The sequence below is a fragment of the Halyomorpha halys genome, unplaced genomic scaffold (genome assembly GCF_000696795.3).
Source record: "Halyomorpha halys isolate HHAL.00 unplaced genomic scaffold, Hhal_1.1 Scaffold58.1, whole genome shotgun sequence".
In the NCBI taxonomy this organism is placed as follows: Eukaryota; Metazoa; Arthropoda; class Insecta; order Hemiptera; family Pentatomidae; genus Halyomorpha; species Halyomorpha halys.
In genome coordinates, this window is record NW_027110919.1 from 2,395,671 (window position 1) to 2,418,133 (window position 22,463).

General features: G+C 31.8%; 1 protein-coding gene across 1 annotated transcript in view; it reads right to left on the reverse strand.

Annotated features, from left to right (window-relative positions):
- The window catches only part of nau (nautilus), a 52,449-nt gene that overhangs the window by 20,064 nt on the left and 9,922 nt on the right, over positions 1-22,463 (reverse strand). Inside the window, exons 3-6 of the mRNA XM_014438509.3 lie at positions 17,299-17,353; positions 14,731-14,832; positions 9,964-10,110; positions 5,586-5,664 (exon numbers count right to left, since the gene is read on the reverse strand). Of these exons, the coding sequence (XP_014293995.1) occupies positions 5,586-5,664; positions 9,964-10,110; positions 14,731-14,832; positions 17,299-17,353 (383 nt within the window). The remainder of the gene's footprint in view (positions 1-5,585; positions 5,665-9,963; positions 10,111-14,730; positions 14,833-17,298; positions 17,354-22,463) is intronic.

The window sequence follows — 22,463 nt, forward strand, 5'->3', positions numbered from 1 at the left end:
TATATACAATATTTACACAATCGACCTGAGGATCCCTGAGCCCACTCTATCCCCCACGGGTGAGGGGTAGAGCAGAGCTCAAGAGATCCCAGCGCATAAGGGAAAATTAAATAAATGAATTAAAATAAAGAGATGGTTCGAAGCAACTGCAAAGAAAGGGTGCAGAAACGAAAAGAAAATCCTGTTGTATTTTTTACTACGATCAGACAGCCCTGACGAAGCTCTGCAGTGGCACCTATTGTTTGTTAACAATAAATAGTTTTCTTTTACTATTTAGATAGCTTTATTGACCACCACCCGGACTATCTTCCTCCAATCTACTTTATACGGTCAACTATCTTCTTCTAATCCGAAAAGAAAATTCGTTTGACAATACGGTACTCAGATGTCTCCATGTCTGCTACCATCACATGAAAGGGTTACAATGAGGACCGCCTTATTTCTAGTGGGTACTCTCCAGATTATAAACGGGATTCTTCATACTTCTTTTTCAATTATTTAATGAACTATTCGGGATTTTAGTAAAATTAAACTATAAAATAATACTTTAGATATAAAATAAAGATTTAGAGACAAACTTTAAAAACCTGCCGGGATATTTTTATCAAAAAAATCATGAATTACTTGGTGATGAATAGTTAATTTCAGCTCAATAAGCTTCATGGAGCCTCATTAACTCACTAATGAAAAACAAATTATTGGTATAGTTACTTTTAGTTTACGGATGTGAAGTAGGTGGCCTTTAAAGATGGCCAATCAAGAAAGAAGCGCAGTATGTTCGATCCCAACTGGATCAGTTCATATTAATTTATAAAAAAAAATCCCACTGGTGTTAAAAAAGCTGTTTAATTACAGTTTAATGACAAAAGAATTAACAAGTACAATATGTATGTATGGAATATGTATATGGTGTATGGAATATGTAACTGCAGTATTCACTGAAAAGTCTGTAGAATGCAAATTTTTATCCCCAAATTCCTTTATTTGCCATTAAAATTTTAAATTTTAACTAAAAATTAAAACCACCCCTAACCAAATTTTTAGTTTGATTTTTTCCTTTTTTTATTGCAAAATATCTGTCGTAACTTTGTTCAACTACATTTAAGCATAAAAATTAAAATTGTATCTTATTAAATTATGATATATAATTAGTTAGGGGGTCAAATTTTAATATTTTGATTACATTCTAAGTGCATCGCTAACCTCCATTATAGTGCAGGAGCCTGATGCATAAAATCCTGCCTATAGTCCTAATCCTACATCTGCAAATAATTATAAAATTAATTTCTATACACTTAACCTGAAAACGTATTTCTGGCGGATCTAAACATCTTACTAATTTGGTAATTAATTTAATAAAGTAACGATTCAGGTCTTGTTACTTTATTTCGCCAATAATTCCTAAATTGTGAATCCTATGAAAAAGTTATAGTATGATATATTAAACAGCATTACATTTCTGCATCAAAAGTGTACATTACTTCTTGATGTTTTAAAATTTTAACCGGAAAATAATTTTTTTCTAATTTTGGCCAAAATTATGGAGTACAAAATATAAATCTAAATTTAATAAGGAAACGGATTTATGCCGGTCCTAAAACGATTACTAAGCGGCAAATTAGTTTGAATTAGCGGTGAATTAGAAATTTTGGGTTTTCATTGCGGTTTTCACCTATAAATCCTAAAAGGATCCTAGTGAAATAGTTATAATAAAACCAATTAAAGAACAATAAATTATACGTGACTGAGTGTCATAACGTAATGATTCGATGAAGTGATATGGTCGTAAACCACATACTCCTGCTGTCCCTCGGCCCCCATTGTCCATATACCAGAACAGGTGGTTCATGTCCAAATCACATTATAAAATTATACTGCTCATTCGACACATAATTAATTTTCCTTTAATTTTGTTTATTCAATATAATTTTCAACCGTTTAGGATTTATAGGCAAAAACCGAATAAAATACCTGAAATTCCTATTTCGTTCTTTATCAAAACTGATGTCAAAATTACTAAGAAAGTAATTTATAAGATATTTTTGAGCCATACACCCATAGCAAGTTATTAGCAAGAAGAAACTATTTAGCCGAGACCCGAAGACAAACTAACTAATAACTAATATCGGGACGAACCGCGAAATGTCAGCCGGGCTATTCATTAGGGAGCCGAGGAAGATAAATTAAAAATAACTCTTGAAAGAAAGGAGTGTGGCGGAGAGGAGGCGGTGCCTATTCTTAGCCTCCTTTAGGAAGTAGTTAGTGATGCCTCGCTAGCTAAGGACAATCTTAGGGTCGGTTCATTAGACCCCGGCAGATAATGATACTCTGGTCATCGATACGATCTACGGAGTACGGGGGTGGATCTGGATATGAAGATATGAAAGTCTGTAGCAAGAAGTGGACATAAATGTGGCATTTCATCAACAGGTATCAAAATAGGTATCTCAAGGGAGAACCATCCTAGCACCCCAAGAGAATTAGTGAAAAAAAAATAGCCACAAATTAGAATTAATTTTCCAGTCATCATAATCATAATATCAAACTATGACATATATAATCAAATCTGAAACTTGTATAGCGGTATATTATTAATTACAATATACTTTCACCTTTATACTTAAACGATAGATATTTCCCTATCTTTTTTTATTGTCAATTAAACAATATACATTGGTATGGAAAATACTGCTATAAATTTCTAATGAAACGGCAGGTTGGGTACCGATTCTAACGATTTGCTGCATTACTAACGAATTGGGTATTGAATGGTAGAATAACTTAGATCTCGTACACCCCATTTCCTTCCTCCCCTATAATCTTAAACTTGAAAAGATAGTCGTAAATGCCAACCTGACTATTTCTGACAAATTAAGGTACGAAGGAGGAAAGGGAGTTACCCATTGGGTAACCAACCTATTCTAACCAGACTGTGAGCGTCGAGTTTTGTTTCGTGGGACCGCCATGAAATGAAAGACCAGGGCCCTGTTTCATAATAAAGTACAAACTAATACTATTAGTCTTGTCGATTTATCTTAATTCAATTACACAGACTTGCACAATAGTAACTTGTACTGTAGCATTTTTAAATTTCTGTAATATCATTAATTGTCATCCCTATCATGAAAAAAATAAGTATTAGTATTATTACGACACTATTACTATCAACTAATACTATTAGCTTTCATTATGAAACAAGGCCCAGATCGAACACTACAATCAACACACAATCTACAACACCGGTCATAAACACTCGGCCTATAGCGATGGTCATAACACCAACTACTATAAATCCGATTTTTATCGATTTTTTTTAAGGTTGCGGGAGTTGGTATCTAAATGGTCTTAAATCAATTTGATCAAATTCTGCCTGATAATTTAATTCCACTAGCCTCAAAAAATGTCTCCCACAAGGTTTCAAAATTATACTTTCGCTACTGACGACGTTTATCATTATGTTAAAAATAAATATTATATATGTTACATTTATTCAACAATTTGTTTGTAATAGCTAAAGTCGATCAGTTTAATATAACTAGCCAAAACCGTTTAGGTAGTAGAACCGTATAGACACTAAGATAGAACAAACACTAATAAGAGAGATCCTGGCGTAAGAGCATTTGACCCAGAGAGGGGAATTTATTTTGGAGTGCCGTAAAGCTTTCACTAACAAGGAACAAATGGAGATAGCTTGGAATCACAAATCAAGCACTCCAACAATAACTCAGCGCATCCACTACTGCGAGTGCTTTACATCTAATTGACAAGAGGAACAAGGAGGGCTAGGGCATGAATCCTCCAGAGCGGGTACCTACTCCGCGCCGCCATTACCACTATCCTTTGATCTCACTAAATAACAGCTCTCTCCTTTTAACTTACCAATTTATAATGCTTCAATTAGTAATCAATTTAAATTGAGGATGGAAATGTTTATATGTTTCAACTAGTGTTGCACAACTCAAAGGGAGACATATTTAATGGGATATTTTTAGGTTATTTGATGATCTCACGACTACGGCTGATGATGGATCTTCCTCCGGGTCGACACAAATAAAATAAAATTATGAAGATGAAGGTGATTAAATCCTCTCTTGAAATATCTCTTCGTACATTAAGTTATGTAAATTTTTTTTTTAATTCTTTATTTAATGTAATTTACAACTGTACAAAATAATACAATAGGTAAATATGTAGTATGTTTCATATACACTTGAAAATCTTGGGAAGGAACCACCCGTTGGTGGTACTTCAAACATTAATTTAAATTAGAAGGTCCCGTGGCCATCTTCTTTTCAGACGCCTCGGAGGATTATCAGGGATTGTTAAGGATGAAAGATTGAGAATTAATGGGTTAGGATGGTTAAGGAGTTTGGAATGAAAAGACCCATAGCTGTTTTGGGTCAAATCTGCAACGAATGGGATGTTAAGGTCTTTTTGAATGAGTTTATTTGTGACGTAATAAGGAGCAAAGATTTTACGTAGGACTTTGGATTGTAAAGATTGGATGCGGGAAGAATTTGATGGTTTGGTGGAGCCCCAGAGCTCAATTCCATATGTCCAAATTGGTCTGATTATCGTAGTGTATACTAATTTTTTGTAGTGAATGGGAAGTTCAGAGCGTTTGTCAAGTAAGTGTTGTAGCAATCAGAATCTACGAGCAGTTTCTTGTCGTTTCAGTCTTATGTAAAATTAAGAGGGGAGTCTCTAACTTTGCTTTCGAGTTTTCTTTCCACTTACAAGTTAGGAAATATAAATTTTTAGACTGTCACCGGGTCATAAATTATTTATAACTCATCGCAAAATAAGCTAATTTTAGCTATTAAAGGCCATAGTAGTAACGAAATACAATCTAACTACGTGGCAATAACGCGGAGTAGAGTCTTGAAGAGAATAATGTTAAACTTACTCCAAAGCGAGAAATTTTAGCGTGAAAAAATGTGCTCCTGAGAAGCGAATATAATCCAATATTCCTCCAAAGCGCTCCTTGCCTCTTCTTTACCTTTTGGCACAGCTATGGGAGTTTAGTGCTCAAGTAGTGCATATGGAATCAGCTAGAATGAATTGTTTCTACCATTTTTATCAATATTTTTAATTTCTTTTTACTATGAAGTAATTGTATATACTTTTATAAATCTAGGGGATCATGTGCGTACATGGAATAATACTTATAGATTTCCATGCAGGAGAACAAGAAGCAAATCTGAGCGAGTGTATGCCAGGCTCAACAACGAAAACTACAATAGAGCAACAAAAGTTTTTATTAAAATCTTCGCCGGCTAGAATGTTCAGTGAAGCGGGTAACGTACTTTTTTTTTTTTAGAGGAACTTAGAAGCAATAGAAAATTGATTGTATGAAATACATAAAAATTAGAAATTTTCAGTTCATCTAGTCGAAATGACTTCAGTATCTCAGAAATAAATTAAGTGAACAAAAAAAAAAGTTAATAATTCATCACTATTAAAATAATTAATAACTATATCTAATATCATATTAATTAATATTTATTAAAATGTCACTAACTTTTTTAAGACTATTATTGTTTGTTATAAAGTCCGGAAATTTTAAAAGCAAATAATTTACTTACCAATAGGTGAACTGAGCCTCAGGTTCTGAGTGTACTCCTGGAGTTTGTCTGTGATCAGGTATGTTGGGTTACTTTCGTTCTAAAAGACAAAAGATGCTCCATGTTAAGATCTGAGAGAAATATTTATGATAAATAATATAAAAAATAAAGCTTGGAAAACATAAATAATTTGCATACCATATTGTCCATGAGCCCGTGGCGAACAAAGTCAAGTTATTTCACCCTAAATTTCAGTTACTTTATTGAAAACTACAAATTCAAAATTGATGACTTTACCAAACAGAGGTAATAAAATATGACGGCTGCTTCCAAACGTTACAAAAAATTTATTTTTCATTCCGAGCTTCAAAACCACCAACAACTCTAAAAAATTTAATATAACTTCAGTCAAAGTAGAGAAAATTTGATTAACCATGAGTCCCAATTGATCAGTTTAAGTTCAATAGTTCCCGAGATACAGTTTTTCAAAAAGCAACATTTTTTTTTTCCAAATAACGAAAAATCAATAAATGTTTTAATTTATTTTGGCTACTACTACGAACGACGTACAGATGTATACTTCCTCTCAATTAAGGAATAGTAACAGGAATAGGATATCTTCCAAAATGTTGATTTCTCATAGTTTGGGAAAAAACGTTTTGGTTTATGAAATCAGCGCTAAAATTAAAGATAACTGAATTTAAAATAAAAAAATTGATAACGTTTATCTTCGTAGAGAGAGTGGTTTCCGTGATATTTGCCAAAATCAATTCACAAAATATTGATTTTTCGTTATTTAAAAAACAATATCAGTTTTTGAAAAACTGAATCTCAAGAACTCTTGAACGTAAAGAATTGTAGTGAAAAACGCAAACAAAAACTTATTTGTTAGTAATAACGTTTCGGCCAGAATTTCTAGCCTTCATCAGGGCAAAAAATAAAACAATGAATAAAAGGATATATAGAATAATTAGAACATAAGAAAATAACTAACATATGGATAAATAAATAGTGTTGACAGGCATAAATAATTTAGGTATTATAAGAAGATAAAAGCTGTATGAGAAGAGTAATAGTAAAATTAAGTAAGAGAAAGGAAAAAAAATTAAATACATATGAAAATCTAGTTTGTAAATATATGCAAAAATGAAAATTATTAAGAATAAAGTAATGAAATACGCGAGAAATAAAATGTATAATTAATATACATAGATAATTAATTATGTAAGAAAAAGAACAGGATTAAGGAAATAAAAATATAAGGATGTATAATACAAAAGAAACATAAATAATTTAATTTAAAATTAAATCTATGGAAAAAATGGGAAATACAATATATGTAATTAACGAAATATGTATATAAAAGACTAGAATAAAGAAACAAAATATAAGGTTAAGTAAAACAAAAGAAGTAAGTAAATATGACAATAATACTGTGTGGTGAACAATAACCTGGGTAAGGAAAAATAAGAAAACAATAGAGAAGGTTTCTTTTTTTTTTTTTTTTTTTAAAGCAATTTTTCTGGTTGATTTTGACAAAACTTCTGTTAGAACATTCTTTATCTTTAAACCATTCCTTAGATTTTCATAAAACTAATATATATATTTGTGACAATCCGAAACCATGACAAAAGGCTTATCATCTCTGAAAGCTTTTATATCCATCTAGAACATTCTTCTGTCAATTTAAAAACCAACAAACAAACATAACTAATCGTCAACATATTCTCAAATTTTAATTAATTTAAATAAGACAATATTCTCATCGTTTACTCTACTTTGAATAATTTTGATATAAATTTTGTTTTCAGCGTTGTTAGTAGTTGTATGGATGTGGAAAAATGAGTGAAAAGTTAGGTCTCCTTAAATAAAAGAACATTTAGGGGGCGTGCATCTCAAATACTTCAAATTAAGTTATAAATTTGTAGTAATTTTTTTTTCTCTTGGGCTCTTGGACTAATACTGGAAAGAAGATCAACAATAACCATACAACAGAATAATTGGTATGATACAAAACATACACACACACACATATATATATAAAACATGGCACAAGTTTGGTTTTGAACATACACCAATACTGTATAAGTACATTGTGTATACAAAAAAAAAATACAGTGGACAGCGTTTTTTATGAGTTTTGTTAAAATAAATGACAAAACAACGTTAAATTAAATAACCAACATTTAACATTTAAATAACAAATAAACCTATTAGGTTGTCCGCATAAACAGAAAACAAATATGTAGTGATAAATTACATTTAAAAAAGTAAAATAAAAAATGTACTAAATACAATAGCATAAATAGTGAAAAAGGAAAACAACAACAAAAAGCGTGTAAAATATGGCCCGCGGTTGGACTATAAATAAGAGAGGAGAAGACTAGAGGTTGCCAGCCTCCTCAAAGGGATTCTTTGACATTATTAATATTTTTAGAAGTCCCTTCCAGCCCTTATTTATCTCTCATACAAGTCAGTTCTACGATGTCCGCTCCTCTCTTTTATTTCGCCATTAATTGTCCAATTGTCCACCCTAATGGATGGCCAGTTAAGCTATCAAACCCTTTCAAGGCGGCCTTTGTTCACTTTTTTGTCGGTTAATATTGATAGCTTATATTAGTATTAGGAGCCAACAGGGCGATTAATAACAGGTAATAATAGTCGTAGTAAATCTTTGCGAACCAGGAGGTTTCTTACTCAACAAACATTGTTCAAATATATCTCTTTTTTCCTAAACCCAACTCACATTAGACACGATCAAAACAAAAGAAATAAAAAAAGGACCACAGCCATGTATTCTTTGGTAACTCATTATATCTTTAAAACCCCTCGGATTTGCGTCGAGTTTAGCGGTGGTTGAGAGAAAGACATAAAAAACATATAATCCGTCAGTTTTCGTTTTTGTCTAAATAACCTCTTAGTTTAGAGAAAAAAATATTTTTAACAAGATTTAAGTATAACATATAATTTGCAACCAATATGGTTATCCAACTTTCATTTCTAAACCACATTGTTTATGAATTATGGTGGGATCAAATATTGGTCAAATTAGACAACACTAATATTAAAAAAAAAATAAAGAAGTTTTTTTTCTGAACCTCTTTTATTATAAAAAAATACATACATACAAATGACAAATGTATACTAGCATACTACTGCCTTAGATTGCCTTGTGGCATTGTAAGGTTCGTTGCTAATGCTATGTGAAATAAATAAGTGATATATTTTACATTGTTTAGTGACGTACGTACGTAAAAGTTCCAGAGGTGTGTGAATTAGGTTTGAAATGCAGGAGAGAGAGAGAGGTTGATGTGATTAGTACCTTGTGTTTTATCATTTTTTTTTTTTATTACATCTAAAAAATAATTGGGATTAGCGAAATGAGTTCAATAAAATTTCGTACGAATGGGATCATAGAACATTTATTTTTGTCATGTAGTTTCTGAAATATAGAAGGAAGATATATAGCTATAAAATGAAATATAGCTAATCAATCGCATGTGTTGACATTTCATCTAAAGTATAAGAAGATTGATAAAATGTATATGATAAAAATAATTGATTCCATATATTAAAAACTACATGGGTTAGAAAAAATCTGATGTGGGCAAGTACTACTTTAAGGGGAAATTAATCCTTTTACATTTTAAAACAGCTAATTCTTTATTCTTTATCACTATATATTTCAGATAGGTAAGTAAAAGTAATGCTTAACTATTGTAATAAATACCACGGAAAAACAGTAATTATCTAATTCAATCTTATTTTATATTCATCCATTGTTTATTATTACAAACAATGAGGAAAGTTTAATTTTTTCAAATAACAAAATTAAAGGTATTTAAAAATGTTGATCGATACATTACTATTCCAACGAAAATCTGTGTTTAAGTGTTTTTCAGATTGGTATTGAGGTGTGATGATGTGTGCTTTCAACTTTATCCTTGCTTAGACAGTTGACAACAGTTTTAAAGTGACAACTTAGCCGTTTGTTATGGAATGAGATCAAAAGAGAATGGGCGCTTTTCGCTATTTTCTATTTTAATTTGAAATTATTATTTGCATGGCAGACCGTGGAGGTCCAAGGGGCCTCGCGCGATGTACTAAGGAAATACATCACACGTTCGTTCGTCACTCTCACGCCTATTCTTTACGAGCGCCACCCATTGGCTCATGGGCCTCACAAATGCACGGGGGGAGGCTGTGAGTGAGTTAAGTATAATTTAATGCTTGAAAAACCCCGGATAGGGCCGGGGCTAGAGCTCACAATATTTGGGCTGGTAGAAAGGCGCGTTGCCACACTGCTACAGTATCCCCCTTTTGATTTGAAATAAAAATATACAAAAAGTCTCTTCGACAGAACGTGATTCGGATGTGAATACGTGATAAAGGTACTTACCGGATAGGACATGGAATTGGGGCCTTGAAGTATCTCCTCGAGGGACTCGATGTACTCGATCGCGTTCCTCAAGATCTCCACCTTAGGCAGTCGTTGTCCCGGGTTAGGGCTCGCTCGTCTTTTTAGCGCTTCGAAAGCTTCGTTCACCTGCCACAGTTCAGTATTTATAAGAATAATGTACAACTTTCTTCAACTTGTGTTTATGCTAAGCTTATTAGAAATAGGGTTTAGACGATATAAAAATATAAATTACAATTTGTAGAAACTAGCTGCAGGCGACTTTCAAATACATGTTTAAAGTATAGAATGGTCAACCTAGGTTTCCTTGTCATGAGATGTTGGGTCTTACCAGCTATTTTTCAGAGGACGCCGGATAGGTTGGTCAATAGTAATTTTTTATCTAAACATGACGGTTTATACTTCTTTAATTATCATTAAAGAAAATACATTTTATTTCAAAATATTTTTTCGAACAAGTGATAAAAACGCTTTATTTTGAGGCTCTGATGATCTAAGGAGTTACTCTTTGAAAAAAAAAGACTAGCTAGAAAACCTTGCTCGGGTTTAGAAAAATGTATTGAAACAAATATAAGCTATTATAAATAACATAAAACAATAACAAATAGATAGAATAAATAGTTTAATATTGTACTTCTATATTGCATCTGTTTCGAAAGTGTTTTACGATTTGTTTTCTAGTGTTGAGCCTAATGGCGGTCGGCTGAGTCTATACCTCACTCTTTAATATATTTCTCTTGAATATATAACTTACTTATTATTGAAAATATAACTATATTATTTTTCATACTTTTTAGTACAAACACATTCGTATTCACTTCAGCAAATACGATCTGGAATTTATTAATTTTCAAATATGGAATTGTGAATATGTTCTTATTTATAAACATAGAAAAAAGAGTTTTTGAATATAATTGTATTTATATTTGTGAACACATCCATCCCTTGAAACATATATATTTTTTTTGTTTTTGCTGACATAATGGCAAGTTTAAAAAAAAGTTAAATGAGTTTATACAATTTACAATCGCTGGTTAATTATGTGGGTTAAGTGTAAAGGATAGACAATTCCAAAATGGACTTTTGATATACTAAGGATATTTGAGAAAAACCCCTGCCAAGTAAGAAGGTTGGTAAAGCTCCTCGCCATTTTTATAAAGTATGTTTAAGTACATAATATTTCTTTTTTTTTTTTAAATTTTAATAAACATGATTTGACCTTTGAGAATTGAATTCACAAGAGGAACCGTGTAATTAACATGCGTATCAATAAAAAAACTTAAGGGCGTAGCGAAACGAAAGTCGAGAATGCAATTGGATAGAATTAATACTGGAACCTGTTCAATTAAAAATTTTAGATTTTGAAGTCATATTTTTTTCTGTTTTTTTTCATGAATACAAGTTTCTAATTTATCTTCTAATAAGTCATTATAGCCTGTCAGAATAAAATATTAAATATTTAATTCAATTTTCATTACATAAAGTTTTCTATAAATATATCAATACTAAATTTACATTGGCCGCCTACTCATATTGAATCCTCTTTACTTGAAAATATAACAGGTTTCAAGTATATTATGGTTCAACCTCTTCTAAATTTACAAGGAGGAAAAAAAATAGATGGGAGGCAGATAAAAAGGCGTCGAAAGGAAAAGCTCGCACGTGTTTACTAGAGAGGAAATCCATCAAGCAACAAACTGCTTTGGGACCCGCCGCAGCAGATGACGATGGCAGAGGAAACTGTACATAATGTAAGGGGAGGATGTGGGGCTTTATGGGGGAGGGGGCCCAGCGATTAGCCTCAGGGTCAACAAAAACATTCACAAAAACAGCCTTAGCTTACTAAACATAGATAGCTACTTTATGTAGAGCTCCGCTACTGTACTCTCAGCGGGTGCAAGGGATTCAGGTTCCAAAAAAGGATAGGTTTAGTCGCTTAGGCTTTTGGTTACCTCATCCTTATTGCAACAACGAAATAGTTCTCAGTCTAAAATAACAGTGGGCGAAGCAGAAAGTTCACTTTCAATCCTTCAGTTTAAGATAAGGTGGTGAACATGAAACAAGATCTATTATAAAACTATTGAATTTATACTGTCTTTCCATTGTTTTACATTTCATGATAATTATATTTTTGTTGTCCAATGCTAAATAATGCCAAACAAGAATGGACCATAAGGAGAAAAACGGAATATTATTCCACCTAATATTAAAATATATTTCACAAAGTATAGTAATCTTAGTCCTTTTAACCATCTCGGCCATCTTTCCTCCTAATGTGATTTTTACAAAAGAAGAAAATAAAAAAGCACTATATAAAGAAGTATTGTTTCTAATCAAACGGTTGTGTAAGGAGGCGAGTAGTTTTAATTTGTTAAGTCAATATAGAAAAGCTCCCCGCTGTTCCCCTCAGTGCAGACCATCACTATTCACAATCGGACAGTATTTTTTTTTTTTTACTTCCACTACTTACCTATATTTTGAACATATAGTAGGGGTATAATATAAGTATAGCATATAAGTATTGCGATCATGTAAAATTTCGAATTCAAGTATTCGACAGAAAAACATGTTTTGAAGTGTCCTGAGTCCAAATAAATCAGTCTTGCTCTATGGTCTGTGTGTCGTCCGCCTAGCACAAAAAGGAAAAGTCGTATGTAAAACTGAAATTACATATTTCGGCGGGTTCATAACTGGGTTATTTCGCTAAAATCGAACGAAGTAAAGTAAAACATAATAGGAACGATTTTCACATTTTTTCGATTTTACCCATAACGGTTCAAACGGTTTTTATTAAACTCAGTGTAAAATGAGGTATTAAGTAATCTTTAATACCAGATAGGGCCATCCGTTGCTCGGATGGTTAGGCCTAGGTCTATCGTTCATCGAGATCTAGGCGGCGTCGGCTCGAATCCGACCTGTAGGCGTTGACTTTGGCAGTCCCACAAAATGAAAAACTTACACCCACTCCCCCCCCCCCCCACTACGGTTAGAATATGCTTTTTGTTGATTGTTGAGAGGTCACCTGTAGAAAACTACGCAAACATCACCTTCGCTGTAGATTGCCTTAAAATACCAGATAGATTTTATCCTCATTAGTCTTCCTCACCCTAGTCCTCATCATCCTTGAAATAGTCTTAAATGCCGAATGATCAAAAAATGTTCCCCTAAAGTGGTTTTAGTTTTATTTATTTGAAAAAAGTTCTCATTCTTAACAATAATAAACAATGGATAAATACAAAATATTAAAGAATTATATGACTGCCTACAAGAAAAAAGTAGGGAAAAACTAAGGTAACTATTTCGGACAGGAAAAGCCCGATTTCATTATAACTTCGTTATATTTGTTAAACAATCGTATTTTTGTCAGGAACGAAATTTACAATTGTTCGTCCTGTCGAACAGATCCGTTACTTAGGACTACATCTCGACAAACGACTGACATGGAATCCTCATACAAGACTAAAAAGACAAGAAATTGCTCGTAGATTCCGACTATTGCAACATTTACTAGACAAACGGTCTAAATTGCCAATCCATTACAAAAGACTGATCTACTTGACTATTATAAGGCCTATCTGGACATACGGAGTTGAGCTTTGGGGCTCCACTAAACCATCAAATTCCTCCAGAATCCAATCCTTGCAGTCCAAAATCCTTCGTAAAATCCTTAATGCTCCTTACTTTGTCACAAATCAAGTCATTCATCAGGACCTCAATATTCCATATGTTGCCGATTTGCCCAGAACCAGATACCGTTCCTTCCATAATAAACTTCTCAACCACCCAAATCCACTTGTTTCTAACCTGGCTTCTCCTTCATTACCTAATAATCCTCCTAGGCGTCTGAAAAGAAGATGGCCTCGAGATCTTCTCCTCTAGAAATGTTATTGGAGTTCTATCAGTGGGTAGATTCTCCATATGTTTTTATCATGTCACTATGTCACCTACAGCAAATTTACTTGTTGTATATATGTGTATACAGTTGTAAATATCAATAAATAAATTATTAAAAAAAACAAAAAAAAAAAATTGTTCGTTTTGAAAGGGCGTTCAACTATCGGGTCAACGCACGTTGGTTGTTGGCTTTAGAAACAATCGTTTCTACTATCTCAAGAAACTCTAATACGTGTTTTACAGCAATCGCAAAACAAAAATTATTTGTTCGTAATTTTCACCTTTCCTGGTCTTAAGATTTTTCCCCCGTAAAATTATGAAGTGTGAAAGTTTTGTGATGGGCGCACCGCACCCGATTTTTATTTTCATAATATTTTATAAAGAGTGAAAAACATAGATACGCTAGTAACTGTTTTAATTTTGGAAAAAAATAATCTAATATGTTTTCGTATTTTCTATTTTTTTTTTTTTTTTACTTTTTATTCAACTTTTGTAGTTTTTTAAATAATGATTTTATATCTTTTTATCTTTACAATACCCGAGATATAGTCGTATCAAAATTTCTATGGAACTTAATTTAAAACAAAATGGCAGAGGTTAATGCCTAGTTCTGAGGATCATTTTGGGATGACCTGAAGCTTTGATGACAAATCAGAAAAAAAAAATCAGAGAATGAACAGCGGCCAGAGATCGTTTAAATTCGATATTTGGATTTTTTTTTCACATTTTCAGAATTTGCAATTTTTTTTCTTCATTATTAAGGTTCATTATGGAAAGTAATAAATCGAAATTAGGTAATTATTTTATAATAAAATCATCTTTACAAGATATAAAATAAGATATGAATGAACCCACTTTTCGCAGCCTCCTCCGTTCCCTCAAGGTCGCCGCTCTCCTCCTGTCGACACTGGCGGATCTCCTTTTGCACGTTTTACACGCCCAAGCCAGGCAGCCACCCTGCAAGCATAGGCTAGGTTAGTTCATGTGCAAGCATAGGCTTGTTTATGTCTTGATTTATCTCAATTCTTACAAAATAATGTACCTAGTTAAAAACCACGAAGTTTTTGGCCAAAAAAAAGTTGTTTACGTGTATATAGATACCTGATTAAAAGTTTAATGTGATTGAATTAACATAGGGAATAATGTAAAATTTCTCTTTGAGGCAATTACGCTGAATTTGAGTAAATGGTGGATTTGTATGACTTAACCTGGTTATATACTGGGTTATCATTATTGATAGAATCGAAGCAGATGCTCTACTATACAGATGCTCGGTGGTCAGTGGATAAAGTGGCCGCGGTAGGGTGAGGCAACCTTTCTTCATGTTTGGGTATTAGTTGAAACATTATAACACACAAATGCACTATAAAGGTCTCCTTTGGGTTTTTAAGCAACCTAATTTTCAAATATTTTCTCTGGATGACTCTCATACCTCAAGTCGGGTGGGCGATGGGCAGCACCTTAGTTCAAGAAGCCAAGTGGAGAAAAAAGACAGGTATTACTTTATTTAAAACTAGTTATAATTACTAACCAAAATTGATGAGTCTTCCAAGTATAGGTAGGGGGAATAAAAAAAATGGCGGCTGTTTCAAAACGTTAAAAATAATAAATGTTTTATTCGGAGCTCTATAACTTAAAACTACCAACAACAATAGAAAATCTAAAAGAGCATCATTTAAAAAAAAGTAAATTTGCTAAAATGTAAGTTCTTGAGATATAGCGTTTTAAAAAGCAACATTTTATAAAAATGATTGGAACGTACTGAAAAATCCTTAGTTAGTAAATTTATTTTGTAAAATCTATATCTCAAAAACCATTTGACGTACAGATGTCTATTAGCACTCAAATTAAAGCTAGTTTAATGAGCTATAAAGTAGTATATGACGTTTATTTTCGTAGGAGTAGTAGTTTTCATGAAATTTGAAAGTAAATTGATTTATAGTTGTTCGGACAAATCTTCATTTGCCAAATTTATATTCATATGTGAATATCATAAAAACTACTACCCCTACGAACATAAGTGTCCTAACTACTTTATAGTAAATTAAATTTCCTTTATTCGGGTATTGACAGACGTATGTGCGTCTTATGGATCTAGAGATAAATTTTGCAAAAATAGAACATTTTATACGAACAATAGAAATTAACATTTTGTCAAATATCATAAAAACTACTACTCCTACAAAGATAAAAGTTATGAAATATTTTATATTGAATTTAATTAGCTTTAATTTAAGTGATGGCAGACATTTGTACGTCCAATGGTTTCTGAAATAATGTTTTTCATAAATCAAATTTATTGTCCGAACAACTATAAATCAATCATTTGTACGTCGAATGGTAATGGTTATTGGTATATAGATTTTTAAAATATATTCACTAACTACTGATATTTCAGTACATTTTCATGAAATGTTGCTTTTTAAAAGGCTATATCTCGAAAACTATTGGACGTAAATAGCTCTATTAGGACTAATATTTCAGCAAATTTACTCTCCTTTAAATAATGTTCCCTTAGGGTTTCTAGTGTTGTTGGTAGTTTTTAAGATATCGAGCTCCGAAAACAAAATAATGTTTTTTTAAGATTTTGAAACAGCCGCCATTTTTTATTCCCCCTACGTATACTTGGCAGACTCATCAGTTTTGACTAGTAATTATACATAGTTTTCATTAAAGTAATCAAAAATTGAGGTGAGATAACTGCCTTTTTTTCGTCCCGGCACTTGTATTATCCGGTTCAGCTTCTAGTGATACACAGACCACTGACAATTGTGAAGCACTGATTTAAGGCAACAAGGCTATATCTAACTAAAGTCTAATGATATAAGTTTATCCATCTATAAATTTTAACAAGTTGATTTTTTCTTTACGGAATAGAAGTTAAGTTGATGAGGGTTTCAATCTATTTTAAAGTGTATTTTGAGCACATATTATCTTACATGTAGTGACAGGAAAATAACATTATTATGTACGAAACAGCTACTATCTTTAGATTTTGAAGATGTTAAAGGAGCCTCAGAATACGGCAGCCATTGTAATACGGCATATGATTATGACAGAATGGCATAAACCGATATAGAATGTGCCATTTTTGCCAGTTTCATCTTTACCTAATCGAACAGGAACTCTATCCAAGGACTATTAAATCCATTAATATCTAACCTGTATCAAATATTTTTATGACATCCACAGATGAAATATTAATAGTAGGTGAATAGACTTTTTTTCTGTATTAAATTACAAATGACTGCAGGATGATAATAAAATATGGCACAGCACTTAATTTCCACTCAGAAACATTTAAAATAGCTATATAGAATATGAGAATAGGTTTTTATTGTAGAAACAATAAAATTCATGATAGCAGTTATAACTGAATATTTAATAAGAAATATAATGTATGAATTAAATTATTAACCTGACCTCTCTATGACTCCTGGGCGCTAAAACGTGTTCTTCGGAACTATCCTCTTCCTCCCTATTAATAAAAACCAAAGTGAAAAAAAAAATTAATAAATAAAAATACAGCACTAAAATTTAAGCTATACAATTAATGCAATATAAATAAACTGTTTTCGGAATGTAAAAGAAGAAATGATATTAAAAACAATAAAATACCATTATTTGAATTCTAGCATAACATATAAGAAAATAAATGAGATAATAAAAGCAGATTAATGCTTATGAAGACAGCCATAATACATGGCTGTATATAATTCTCTCATTTCTAGTCCTAGTCCTATAAAAAGTTATTAAATACCTCGAGAAAAACGTTTTTAGGCCATCTGGATCATGTATGTTTTACGTCATTATTTTTCATGTATTTCATAAAGCAGAATCGTAAGCCTTATTAAACCTTAATTAATTAAGCCTTATAAACCTTATTGTTATGCATGTTTTAATCTTCTTTTCATCGAAAATATTAGTGAGCTTGTAGGTGTAATATTTTGTTTGAAAAAAATCTATTTTACTGAAATGCTTTTCCAAAATTATGAAAGGAATATTGATTGTATAAATTCACAATGTTTATTAAATCGGAAAAAAAATATTTTATAAAGGATTCCATATATGTAGGGTATTCAATATAAATCGGCTCAAATGCTTACCACGGATAGTCAAGTCAAAAAATGCCAGAAGGAAAAAGTAGATCTACTTTATGATTTCACCAAACTTTATTCATTTTTAACTATGACACCACAGGTGCGGGTTTCTAGGATTTGCTAACACCTACTCATTTATGTTAATTTAAAACTGTAATTTATAAAAAATAAAAAAAGTTATGAAAGAGCTGGAAGAAAGTCGCATTATTTCTCGGTTTCCTTCTCAAGATGTTATAGTATGGTCTGTTCACAAAAGAATCCATTATTTCTCAGTTTAATTGAAGTCAATGTTTCAATTTTTACATTAAAAAACATTTTGAATTTATACAATCAATTTCCTTTAAGATTGTAAAAAAATAATTTTTCCATTGTTAGTGTTTGATAATTATGGAAATGCATTTCACAAACTACATATTTGCCTTTTTCAGGCAAAATACTAATTTTGGTCGGAAATCTTTTCAATTAAAACAAGATGTAAAAATATATACAAATGATGTTTCATGTACTCACTCAGATCTTGTTTTATGAAAAGCATGAAAAATAATGACGTTAAAAATACAATATCCAAATAGTCTAAATGTTGAAATTATGGAAAAGCGTTTTGCCGACTATAATAATAACTTTTTAGCGACTAGAAATGAGGGACTCAAAAATTATGTATCTGCAACCACAAATTTTCACTACAATATATAATATTGATAATGTTTCCTAAATTGCATCCCTTGGAAAAGGTTGACCACTGTTTTAATAAATATTTACGTGTATAAAACATATTTAATACTATATTTATTGTACATATATCTTGTGAATTATATATTATATACACTTGTTTGTAAATTACTCGATTGTGCAAAGAATTCGACAAAATAGATAAAAGTCTCCAAAGACTAAAAAGTAAATAATCAATAATACAGAAACAAATATATCAGTAAACCTTATCGGTTTTATTCCCTTATTTTTGTCTTTCAGATTCGAAAATAATGTTCTCATAATTTTGTGGGAGCTACCTTGAACTTGGTACTGGGCTAAATAGCGACAGCATGTAGTTTAATGTAGTGTGTATTGAGTAATACTAGCATGTATTGTGTTGTGAGAAATTTAATCAAGAATAACGGAAACTTATAGTACAGGAGCACGATATATAAAATCCAGCCCACAGAACATACGTCTCTAGATAATTAAAAAAAAAATTATTTTCTATCACACTTAACCCAGAAAAGCTTTTCTGTGGCCTTAAAACTCTAACTAATTAGCTAATTAATTTGATAGAGTAAAGAATTAGTTTATTTTTTATTTTCTTAGAATTTTCGCCTATAACTCCTAAATGGTGCATCCCAGCGAAAATGTTATAGTATATGAAATTCAACATCATTAATCCTAAGGATGAGTACCATAACGTATTAATTCGTTAGGGGAGTATGCTGAAAACTACAAACGAAATTTGTTTTTATATTTTCCCTAAAACTTAGGTACAGTATGTATTACGTATGAGTCTAAACATAGCAAGAAAACACATTTCTAGGAATCCTAAAACTTTTAGATCTTTCGGATTTTCACCTGGAAATCCTAAACATGAATTGTTTAGTTCCTTGTGAAAAAAGTATAATAAAACAAATTAAAGAACTATAAATTATACGTATAATGAATACGATAAGAATGATTCGGCCAAGTGATATGGTCTTGAACTACCTACTCGGGTTGTTTATTGGGTTCTAATTATTGGTATTTTGAAGTCCATATACAGAACAGGAGGTTGACTTGACTTGACCACATTATTACATTATCATACTAATTCGATGCATAATTCAATGTTCTTTAAGTTGTGTTATAACTTTTTCACTAGGATCTACTGTTGTAGATGTACGAAAAACCTAAAAATTCTGAATCGAACTAATTAACTGTTTACTGCCTGTTTAGGACCGTCTGAAATGTATGTATATTATATTTTCCTTGTTAAAATTATGTTTCTCCTAAGGGCTGGATTTTATGCATAGAATACTATTCGCTCTAATAGTACAGAAGGATATCGTTTGCCCTTCAATGAGATGACTATTATTTATTTTTGAAAGAAAAACAGTATTTGGGTTGAATTTGAACGAGAGCTTCGGCCGCTTTCATGGGAACAAGTATTATGTCGGACAATATAAATAGTTGGGAGATGTTATGAAAGAATCCCTAAAGGATCTGAGAAGGGCCGGAGACAGACAGCTCTATAAATAGGAAGAGAAAAAGTGAACGAGATAATTAGTGTGTATTGGGTGAGGAAGATGTCGCTCTTTGGCAGGCGACTCCTCAACGGTGCATCGCCCATTCATCATATCTCTTCAGGACTCCCGCCAATTCCTTTAGTCTCCTTCCAGGATGAAAGGACGCTGAGTAATCCCATCCCGGCCGCTTTGAGCTATGTATATTAGTCTCCTCTTTACACTCCGTGAACCGATTTCACGCCATTCCCAGTCGTATTTTTGGTACATTTTACTTCCTTGTCTGAAGACGAGGAACACACATACTATAATTAGAAGAAAATAATTTAACTTTTTTTTTTTCAAACCTCTCTATTTTTTATATGGTTACAGAATACATAATAATATAATGCAATACATTATACATATATAATTTACATTATATCTTCGTTTGCTGTATGGCATTATAAGATGAGCAAACATGGTCCGCTGAAGGCGGTTATACATTGGTGGCATGATAGCTGGGGGCTTACAAGAAATGGGGAGGGGCCATTCCGGCTGGTGATGTGATGACTTATAACAAGCTATATAATTTAACTAACGATTTGGCTAATTATATAGACTGCTAAATAAAAATCTAAACTTTTAGTTTACGGGAACCTACTATTTTACAACAGAATCTCTGAACTTACGGACTGCAGTGCCTTTCAAAGCTTAAATTTCAATTATCAATTATATTCAATCCTTCCAGTTGATCGAGTTTTATTCAAATTCCTGTGAACAATAATCAATGCGCCTGAATTCACATCAGCAATACCTTATATCTTGACCTTAATATCCCATTAGTCTCAAATCTTTTTTATCCAAATCACCACATTTTATGAGAAACTTACTCATCAGCCTAATTTTGCAAACCTAAAGTAAGCGCTATCCCGCTTTACACCTCCTTACAATCCTCCCAGAAGGTCGAAACGTCACCTTCATAAAGATTGAGGGAAAAAGATATTCTGGAGTCCTGTTATTTCCTCTACAAGTGGGTGAACAAGTCCGGATCGGAGTTCCCAAAGCTGAATTTAAATATTGCACATAGGAATGAATGTATTTAAAATATTTAATTAAATTTAAAAAAAAATCTATTTATTATAGATATATCTCTGAAGAGATGGTGCAAATATAATCTGTTTTTTCTATTACCAGGGCCCTTAAATGAGACAGTACTTAATACCACTTAATAAAAACAGTTTCCAACTTCCTGTTATAATTAGCATTCTGGATTTCACAGAATTAATATTTAACCCATATAAAGACAAGTAAATAATGCATGTGACAGCTATATGAACCAAGTTAATTATAGCTAATATTCTGGTTGGGTTAATATTTAGTAAACCCTTTTTAAAAAAATTAATAACTGAAATACTGATTTTTATCAGCTTGATATTAGAAAATTGTTAAAGACCAATAATAGTTAGCGTTGAGAGTTAGCGTTTTTTTGGTACAACTACAAAAATATAAATTTCCTCGAAGATTAAAGCCACTCATTTGAAACATGACATTCTCTATAATACAAAAGTAAAATTATTTTAATCATTATTAACTATTACCAAAGAATACCGGTATTGGCAAAGATTTGTACCCTCGAACCATATGTATTTTGTAAGGTTTCTATAGAAATCCGTTTTCTCTTTACCTTTCCTTACGTATAAAAGAACACGATACGACTCACTCACTGTACCGTATTTATCACTTTGTCTCAAAAACTACAATACCTATGAAAATGAAATTATTACAGTGTTTTTTTCTATGGTGTAGATGTACAATAAGGCTGAGTTGAAAAAAAAAATCTGATGCGTCGCGAGCATCATACAACTTTCACTTGCAAACCTACTTACGTATCCAAGTTTTGTGTGAATTGGTCTGCTTCTGTTGAATTTATTGGCTTGCCACACAAACAGCATTTCAGGAGACTTGGTTATTTGTACTCACGGGACCTCAAAACCCGTATTTTCGTCGAAAACTCGATTTCGAAACTTTGCACGATCAAATACTTTCCCTTAATATATATTCCATAGTAAGTAAGTGAAACTACCAGTAACGTAACTAACGATTATTTACTTATCTGAATACATTTATTGAAAAAAATTAATCACATGAAGTTGTTATTGTTTTAAATTGAAAATTGCAGCGTTTTTAATATTTTGTGGTGGACCCTAAAAATTAATGAATGAATGAAAATGAATGAATGAATGAATGAAAAAATAACTTTATTCTGGGACATATGTCCCCTAAGAATAATTACAAGGTTCAT